Source organism: Penaeus chinensis, chromosome 12, assembly GCF_019202785.1.
Source record: "Penaeus chinensis breed Huanghai No. 1 chromosome 12, ASM1920278v2, whole genome shotgun sequence".
Lineage (NCBI taxonomy): Eukaryota > Metazoa > Arthropoda > Malacostraca > Decapoda > Penaeidae > Penaeus > Penaeus chinensis.
In genome coordinates, this window is record NC_061830.1 from 25,676,093 (window position 1) to 25,686,092 (window position 10,000).

The 10,000-nt window shown below is 40.0% G+C and overlaps 1 protein-coding gene across 2 annotated transcripts in view; it reads right to left on the reverse strand.

The window, feature by feature from the left end:
- Positions 1-4,909: 4,909 nt before the first annotated feature.
- LOC125030898 (trafficking protein particle complex subunit 2-like) overlaps positions 4,910-10,000 on the reverse strand; it is a 17,981-nt gene continuing 12,890 nt past the window's right edge. For both annotated transcript variants that reach the window (XM_047621233.1, XM_047621234.1), the window contains exons 2-5: positions 6,470-6,575; positions 6,131-6,249; positions 5,834-5,948; positions 4,910-5,631 (exon numbers count right to left, since the gene is read on the reverse strand). In XM_047621233.1, the coding sequence (XP_047477189.1) occupies positions 5,542-5,631; positions 5,834-5,948; positions 6,131-6,249; positions 6,470-6,565 (420 nt within the window). In that variant the 5' untranslated portion in view covers positions 6,566-6,575 and the 3' untranslated portion in view covers positions 4,910-5,541. The remainder of the gene's footprint in view (positions 5,632-5,833; positions 5,949-6,130; positions 6,250-6,469; positions 6,576-10,000) is intronic.

Sequence of the window (10,000 nt, forward strand, 5' to 3'; positions counted from 1 at the left end):
ATTTGGTGCTGCAGCTGGTGTTGAAGGTGGTGTAGAGACTGATGCAGCATATGGTGCTAGAGCTGGTGCTGGTACTTGAGTTGACAGAGCTTGAGCTCCTGCTTGTGGTGGTACTGTGGCCGGTGCCATGGCTTCCGTTGCAGGGGCCATCACTGTTGACCTCTGCAAGTGTGGGAATTCCCCCCAATCATCGAAGCGCGGGGCTGGCGGGGACTTTTGTGGGGGGGAGGGCTGCCTGTTTTTTTTTTACTATTTGTTTTCCTGTCCTTTGAATAGTAAGCGCTTAATGGAGAATTTGCTTTATGCTCTTGTCGGCAGTTCACGCATATCCGAGGAACATTTTTTCCTTCGGAAATCTTTTCTGCACATTCTGAACTTCCGTGCGGATGAGCGCAGTAACGGCATCGCGGTGCGTCTCGTGGACAAGCACGTGTTCCGTGGCCCCACTTTGAACAATTTGAGCAACCTCAACCATTTTGATACTTTTGGGGATTACCTCCCCCTCTTACGTTATGATGACTCTCTGGGTCATCATTCCATTAGTCTTCATGTGCCTCACATGAATGATACGTTCATTGTATGCGGTCACATCTTGTTTCGATTTCCCTTCGGGCATCGAACACAATGATGTTTGTGCATTTTCCTTTTCCAAATACCTTGGCTTTCTCAAGCACCTCGTTACATACACCGCTAGATGTTATATGAGCAAGAATTCGTTCATTCTTGCAGCTAACATAAACGTTGTTTCGTCCGATTTTCAGCTCAAGGGATCCGTATGTCCGTATCCGTATTGATAGGGCCTTAGAGAACCAGCGATATTTATCACCATGTGTGCACAGTTTTGTATAATTCTTAAAGTGTGCACACAGGTGTCTGGGAGGTGTAACTTCCATAGAGGCAGATAGCTGCCTCTTTGCTTTTTTGTTCATCCGTTCCGGGGTCCCACCAATATCCTCCTCACTCAGGACATCGTACCTCCCCTCGGTTTCCATCGTCCCATCTGTGGTAGCGGTCATTCCCCCGACCACGAAGGGGCCAACCTGATTGCCTTTGTATCACTTTATAACTTATTGTTATGTGAACATTATCACACACTGGATCAATATACGGTTGACAGATCTGTAAATTCCTGATTGTCAAAGTAGCACAGACCCTTTAAGGACAGGTCACAAAGTCACGAGAGGACACTATGCAGGTCCTTACACTGTGGTGTCGTTATGTTAACTGGAGAGAGAGAGAGAGAGAGAGAGAGAGAGAGAGAGAGAGAGAGAGAGAGAGAGAGAGAGAGAGAGAGAGAGAGAGAGAGAGAGGGGGGGGGGGGCGAGAGGGAGGGAGAGAACGAGAAAGAGAGATTGAGAGAGGAAAGAGAGAGAGAGAGAGAGAGAGAGAGAGAGAGAGAGAGAGAGAGAGAGAGAGAGAGAGAGAGAGAGAGAGAGAGAGAGGAAAGAAAGAGAGAGGGAGAGGAAAGAGAGAGAGAGAGAGAGAGGGGAAAGAGAGAGAGAGAGAGAGAGAGAGAGAGAGAGAGAGAGAGAGAGAGAGAGAGAGAGAGAGAGAGAGAGAGAGAGAGAGAGAGAGAGAGAGGGGGGGGAAGGAAAAAGAGAGAGAGAGAGAGAGAGAGAGAGAGAGAGAGAGAGAGAGAGAGAGAGAGAGAGAGATAGATAGATAGATAGATAGATAGATAGATAGATAGAGAGAGAGAGAGAGAGAGAGAGAGATCGCCCATGATTACTGACGCTTCACGAAGTTTTAGCCCCAACATTTTGCACGCTGTTCAAAAGGTAATCAACTTTCGTGCTACAAGAAGCACATGGAGGGAATCCGCAAAAGTCGTGGTCTTCCGAAGATAATCGTGGATCAAAGGCGCCCATGGAATCGAGTTCTTGCAGAAAAGGGCGAGTTCGATCCGGGCTAGCCTCGCTGGACCATGTGCGAGAATGTGCCAAGAAACTTACGTGATGCAGGACCTACATTATCGTTGAGATGTGGCTTGTCCCACTGTTATGTGCAAGACACAGCACCTACGATGTCACCAACTACATGCGCTGCGAAAGCCAAGAAGGTAGGTCACAAGAACCACAAGAACCGTGGCTCAAAGACCGGTATCCCTGGCCAAGCTGTATTTATTTATTTATTGAAAATTTTCTGCCGCATCAACATTTAAGGTCATTAGCAGTGTATTCAAAATATAACGATAGGGTGAGGCTTGGGAGAAGAGCCACCAGGTAAGGAAGTAGCGAAAAGGGTTAGAAATGAATTGATGATAAGGGCAAAGTTACAGTTTGAACAGTACTAGAGGGTAGTATGGTAGGGAAAAGGGTAGAGAAGGGTAGTTGATGTGGCATAGCATAAGGTAAAGGTTATTTTAAGGAATTAAAGTTAGAACTAGGGCGGTATCTGATCGCCTTCGAACCTCTAACTTTCGTTCTTGATCAATGAAAACATCCTTGGCAGATGCTTTCGCAGTAGGTCGTCATGCGACGGTCTAAGAATTTCACCTCTAGCGTCGCAGTACGAATGCCCCCGTCTGCTTCTATTAGGGGAGTAGGGAGCATTATGATTTTTTTTTTTTTTTTTTTTGGCGAAAAGGGTAAAAACAAGTTAACGGTTAGGATAAGTGGACAGAAGAAGGGGATGAAGAAAAGAAGGAAAAGGACAAGAGGAGAATAAAATACCATGAAAAATTAGTTGATACGGGGGCTGAGGTTGTCGTGAATCACGGTTTTCACCGTGGCCACGACGGTGAAATGATATCTCGTACTCCATCTCACTCTAGCTCTCCCGCAGGCATACAAAAAGGATGGAAAAAGGTCTCACCAGACAGTATTAAGAGACGATTCATCTCCTCGGGGCGAATGCCCTACATTCGCCCCGAGCCTCCACACTTGCATAGAAAACGCGCCCCAGGAAAGAGAACGGGGCTACCTCCCTCCTTTTTACTGTTTTATTGTATTTGTTTGTTTTTGTAATTATTAAAAGTTTTATTTCAGATCGTTAATTAAACCCTGGCACATGAACGCAAGAACGAAAGGAATGCATCATGAATGAGCGAAATAATGAGTAGGAAGGAATCTATTATTTTATCTTTTTTTTTTTACTTCAGTATTTATTTTAGTTCTTTTATATCTTTTACATGTTTATTTTGTCACTTTTCATTCTTTTAATCTAATTTTTAAATTCAATTAGTGAAAAGATTTCCCTCCTTGATTACGTTCTTTTCACGCCACAAAGTTTAGAGGAAAGACAAGAGAGGCATGACACGGGATGGGTCATTGGTCATTGGCAGAGATCAGTCAGAGGAACCCCGGAATGGGCCTTCCCTAAAGCTAAGTGGTCGTGGGAATCGTCAGAACTAGGCAGCAGGAGATATTTGTGCAAATTTAGTCAAGGGATTTACAGACCGGTGCCTCATTGATACTTAAGATTTTTATGTTCTTGTGATAATGTGCTCTATTTGTGTTTTATATATGTTCTTGTGTTTCTTTTAGTGTTTTATGTTCGTGTTCATTTTAGTGTTTTATGTTCGTGTTCATTTTAGTGTTTATGTTCGTGTTCATTTTAGTGTTTTATGTTCGTGTTCATTTTAGTGTTTTATGTTCGTGTTCATTTTAGTGTTTTATGTTCGTGTTCATTTTAGTGTTTTATGTTCGTGTTCATTTTAGTGTTTATGTTCGTGTTCATTTTAGTGTTTTATGTTCGTGTTCATTTTAGTGTTTTATGTTCGTGTTCATTTTAGTGTTTATGTTCGTGTTCATTTTAGTGTTTTATGTTCGTGTTCATTTTAGTGTTTTATGTTCGTGTTCATTTTAGTGTTTTATGTTCGTGTTCATTTTAGTGTTTTTATGTTCGTGTTCATTTTAGTGCTTTTATGTTCGCGTTTTATCTTTATTTTAATAAATGAAAAATACGATAAGCTTTTATAATATGCCCTCGCAATCATTGTGAATTGAGAGAACAAGACCCTAGGAACTGTGAGGCGGAGTGAATAGTAGATAAGGGAAACCGTGTCACACACCTCGGCATCATACTGCGTTTGGGGAGTCATCCCCCGCACACGTCTCCTCTCGGCTGAATCACGCTTACCAAACTCTCGCACACTACACTTACACTCCTTCTCTCCCTTTCTCACACACTCACACACACACTCACTGTCTCTCCATTCCTCACACTCTTCCCTTACACTCTCATCATCTCACAACACTGACATCCCGTTCCCATACGGTAATTAAATGGGTGGTGGCAGCGAGAACTTCACCTAATCTTTGCGAGAGAGCATCCAAAAGTACCGATCACTACAAGGTCCAAGGCAGGGGTGATCCCCTACATTGGGCCTCCATCCCCGCCTCCGAAGCCCCTCCCTCTGTAGAACCAGGCATTACCAAAGGCGTTTGTATAGGGGCCACAATTCTATCTGCATATTGTCTTTCACCCATTACATTGAATTATTTTGTAAATACACGGTTACCTATTTGATAGTTTTTAATAATTGCTTATTTTTTCACTTAACACCACATTTTTCTGTTGTGCAAAGCTTTGAGACAGGGTGTTAAAATATACCCTTTAGCTGTTTACAAATGTATGCCCAATCATATACAATTAAATTGTAAGAGACAGAGGCACAGACAGAGTGAAAGAAAGGAGGGAGTGAGGGGAGGGAGAGGGAGAGAGGGGGAAGGGTGAGAGGGGGAGGGAGAGAGAGAGAGAGAGGGAGTGAGAGTGAGAGAGAGAGACTGAGGTGACTGATTCAGATTAAACTCTATTTCATAACCACAAACACAATGGTGCATGGAAAATAAAACAAATAGTAGTAACAATAATCTGGTAACCAGTATTTATTTCCCATTTATATGACTCTGTATAAAAGACATGGAATGTCATATTTTCTTTTGTGAATACATCCGTATAATCTGATGACTCAAATTACAGCAATAAATAAGTATGCAAAAAATCATAAAAAGGGGGAAAAAAAATTATATATAATATAAAGTACAATATAATATATCTGTGTATCAACCTTGCTGAAAACATAGTGTTTTCACAAATCTGACACATTTCTAATAAGAAAAAGAATGTTACATTCTTTATTTCACCAATATATGTTTTTGCTTGTCAAAAAATTAACAAACTGCTAATTATACATTTAATATTAATACTATGAAGTCTATAAGAATAAATAAAGTTATATTCAGTGATCTGTGATTAGAAGATTCTAAAGCTTTGTAATCATCTCTGAAGGACTGTCTGCATGATAACTTTTATATAATCAAGTTTCACCTGAAACAAGGCATCCATAAATCTTCACATATTCAAGAATACCACAGTAAATCAAAGAGCATATCTAAAGAATATCAGAAACATTAACACAAAATCAAATGCATTAACACAAGATATCACTGAAACACACTCCTTTTCACATTGTATCTTAACAACCCCAAGGAAAATTACCAGGGTTGAAAAAGACAGCAAAAATCTTCCTCATTTTCTGTCAATGCAGCAGGCAGAGTGATCATTACAATTCCCTTAGCTGATGATCTTCTCAGCCAGTTAATATTTTCTACCATAAAAGTGTGCTTTCTTCTCAAAAGCTGCTGACTTGATGGGACTGTTGGGTTGGTAGAAGGGATTCATGGAGTGCTGAAACAAACGTCTTCATTTTAAAATTACAAATCATACCAACTGGTTAGGAGACTAAAATGAACACTGAACACTGAATGATAAAAAGAAAAATATATACAGTATATGAAGAAGGTATACATTAAAAATAAGAAGGATAATTAAGATGAAAATGTGAAAATACTCATCTATGAGTGTACTTTACTATCCTGCAGTACTTTACCTTAATATATGTTTCATACATCTCCATGAAGAAATTCTTGATGCCATCATCATTCTTCACATCATGTAGGCAGATCAGTCTTATTCTTCCTGCAGTGACAAAGGCTGACACATACCTGCAATATCAGTCATTAATCATCTTATTTTCTTAACTATCTTGTATAATCTCTGAACTTCCTTGTATTAGTATTGACAGTAAATGCTATTAGTAAATAAGGCAAAGAACTGATGAGGATGAATATAAAGTAAAAGGCATCTTAATATTATCAACTAGAGTAATGAGTGACACTTTATTTACCATTCATTGAATTTGTCCACTAGCTTCAGGTACATATTACTAGTAGTCCACATACTCTCATCTACCAGATCAAGTGCTGCATGAGCAATAAACTGATTCAAGTGCCTGTGGTCTTCCTTCTGAAAACAGAAGCATAAAGAAATATGCAAAATTAATATAAAAATATCAATAACCATTAAGTAGCTGAAGTTTAACTGTGTGTTCCAAAAACAAAAAACGAATTCATTATCCTCATCTACTGATATTCAGAAACTAAATGAACCTATTAACTATATTTCAAAAGCTTAACAAATAAGTGCCATGATGTTTCATAATCTTTAATTATACACCATTTCTAACCTTTGGCTCTTTGTTGGCTGGGGCAAACTCCATCTCAAACATTGGGTTATCGTGGTGCCCTACAATGGCAAAGTAGTAATTACCAGAGACTGCCATTACTGCAAACCTGAAAGTTTTAGAAAATTTATTATTACTTTTGTGACCATATAAATACCATGTGGTTAGGGTACAGTGTTTCAAATGCATTAATACATCACTGAAATGCATGGTTTTAAAACATAATAAAATATAAATATAAATAAACAAACACAATAAACATATTTTAAGCCAATTAATATAAAATTGAATATTCAAATGTAATAAATTCATAATTATTCTTTGTCTCATACTTATAATCAAATAATTACCTTTAATGAGAGAAAAAGAACTTACTACAAAGTCCATGTTTTAATCTTCCTCAAATTAAATGTTCTTAAGGAAGGTATACAAACCCTTATAAAATAACAGACAAAGCTGTTCAAAGAAATTTGTTTTAAAATGTTCTCTATTTTTTAATTGGACTAAAAGTAACCAGCACTGTATTACACCCTATTATACTCATAAACCAGTTGCTCTGCCTCTGAATGCCATATTTTTGCTTATAATCCTTTTCTACATTTCTAGATTTCTGAGGCTATGAGCTGTTAGCTAAAGAGATGATTCATTTATTATCAGTACATGTTCTGATGCAATATATCATGGTTAAGCTGAACAAGACACAATCTTTGTACAGAAATGAACAAAGGAAGTTATTTAGTTTCCATTTTTTCCTTTCCTTTCTATAACTTTTTGATATTAGGACACCAATGGCTATATACACCACTGATTATTTCATTAAGTCCTGTGTAGTTGAAAAGCTGGCAACTCTTTTAACCCAATGCCGACGGGCATGACGTGTACGTACGTGCTATGCCCACTGTGAGTTACTTGTTTGATTGTTTTTACACATAGATGGCTACACGAGCACTAAGTCACTGAGCCAGTTATGAGTAACACCTGTCTTGCCCGTTTACCCTTTTATTTGATCTACAAAAATATTCTACTTTATCTTATTTTGCTGTTACTAATGTTTATAACATTATAGTAATTATAACGTTTATAATAAAAATAAAACCATGGATATTCATAGCACTAATAAAAAATATAAAAAATAAATAAATTGACTCCTTTGTGGCTAAGCACTAGCAGAGCCATCCATGTGCAGAGACAGTTCTCAAAAAACATAGAAAATGAGCACAGCATTTTCCTCATTTTTTATCCATTTTCCCCTGAGGCACTGGGTTAAGTAAGCATTTTACAGCCAGAATAAGCACATGATACAGATGAAATAATAATTTAATTTTGTCAACTACAAAATCAAAACTTCTATTCTATGAAATAGCCAGTGCTGAGTAATATGCAGTTTTTTTTTCTATTCTTAAACTTTATAAAGAAAAAGAGAGAGAAAAAAAAATTATATATATATATATATATATATATGACTGTGTTAACTAAGGTAGGGAACAAGGGTGTTTAGATCAAAGTTGTCAGAGGAAGAACAGAGTGAGGTAGGGATTAGCAAAAGGAGAAAAGGGAATTAGATCACAGTTTCAGGAGAAACGTCAGGAGGAAGAGAATCCAGGGAAGGGGGTTGTTGTGACATAAGGGAGTCATATGTGTATCCAAGAGGAAGTGGGAAAGATGTAGATGAAGCAGGAGGGAATGGGATATATTGGGAGGGGAGGGGAGGGGAGGTGAGGTGAGGTGAGGTGAGGTGAGGTGAGGTGAGGTGAGGTGAGGTGAGGTGAGGTGAGGTGAGGTGAGGTGAGGTGAGGTGAGGTGAGGTGAGGTGAGGTGAGGTGAGGTGAGGTGAGGTGAGGTGAGGTGAGGTGAGGTGAGGTGAGGTGAGGTGAGGTGAGGTGAGGTGAGGTGAGGTGGAGGTGAGGTGAGGTGAGGTGAGGTGAGGTGAGGTCTAGGGGGAACATGAGTAGGAGGAGGATGTATGTCAGCAGTCACTTAGAGTGTAGAGGGAATGGGAGCAGAGACATTGGGGGATGAATGGCATGTAGGCATGTTATGTTGGGTCATGATTAGGAATTTTTGAATGTCCTTAAGACATTTCTGAAGTGGAGCTGATTTGGGAGGTCTCAGAAACAGAGGTTTTCTTATAGGGGGAGAAGAGGGGACAGACATTTGAGGGGTGGAGGAAAAGGCTGATGTAGGAGAGGATGTGGTGGGAGATGAGGGAGTGGAATGTTTGGTTTGTCTTATGTGATAAGTCAAGTGCGGAGAAGGAGAGGTAGGTAGTGGGAAAGTAGAGATTGGAGTGTTTGGATGTAGAACAGTGGTAGGGACTGGGGTGTCTGGATATAGAATGGCAAAAGAATTTGATTTGTAAAGGGACAGGGAGGGGGTTAGATGTGGGATGGGTAAGAGATACTAGAGGGGATGTAGACACAACTTGAGAGGGAGAAGGAGGGACAATGAAGGACAGCACTGGACAAGAAAAACTTGTCAGCGTGCTTCCTGTCTGGTCTCACGTAATGAGGTTAAGTTTGAATCTGAGAATTGCTACCTCAGACTCAAAGTTGTTAGTAGGGCAGCCCCTATAGAATACATTATGGGAGCCATGACAATTGGCACACATGCATGAATGTGCAGAGCAGTTTAATTGGTTATGACCATCAAGCTGTGGAGTGGCAGTGTTTGGCAGGGTGGCCTGGATGCCAACAATTCTGACAATGACAGGGATAGACTCTCAACTAATAATCATGGGGGAGGTCATGTCTACAGAAAATAATCTTGGCAATATTGGTGGAGGACTTGCAATGGCCTCTTGGGGGAATATTGTAGCATTGTAGTGATATTGTATCACAGGCAGTCAAGTAAGGCTTCTTCACAGTCTGACCAATCTTTGTTGTAAGCAGTTCTGATATAAGTATTGAGGAAGGGATGAGGTTTGGGATGAATGGATTTGCCAGTGAAGTCAGTCAGAGAAGAAAATACTTTAGCTTGGGATTTGGATGTAATTGTGACAAAGTGGTAGTAATTTGAGTGACTGGAGCAGAAAACTTTGCCTACTTGTTTTTTGAGGCACTGTTGGAGAGGAGAGCATTTTCAGCATTAAGGGGCTGTAGAGGGGGTCTCCAAAAATTGTCCTCTTTTGGCTGGGCAAAACAGTGTACTCAAAAGATTTGCAGAGGTAGGTGTTGTAGGACAGGGCCTTGTGGATTGAGTGGTGTTGGGTAAAGTAGTACTATGGACAGTAGGCACAGAGGAGGGGGTAGTGTCCAGAGTCATGAGAAAAGGAGAGCCTGGGGACAGGAAACTGGGGAAATTAAAATCATTGGGGCTAGCTGATAAAGAGGAAAGCCTCATTGCCCCTAATAAAGGTACAAAATCTTCATTACTGGCCATGGTAAGCCTGGAGTATGTTAGGGAGAAAAATGGTCTACCTCTCAGGGACCTCTTGTGTGGCAAGGGCTAGACACTAAACAGGGGCTCCCCTAGGCCATTCATGACTAGCACAAAGTCAGCCTTTCATCTTTTCAACACACTCACTCCTTAGTGATA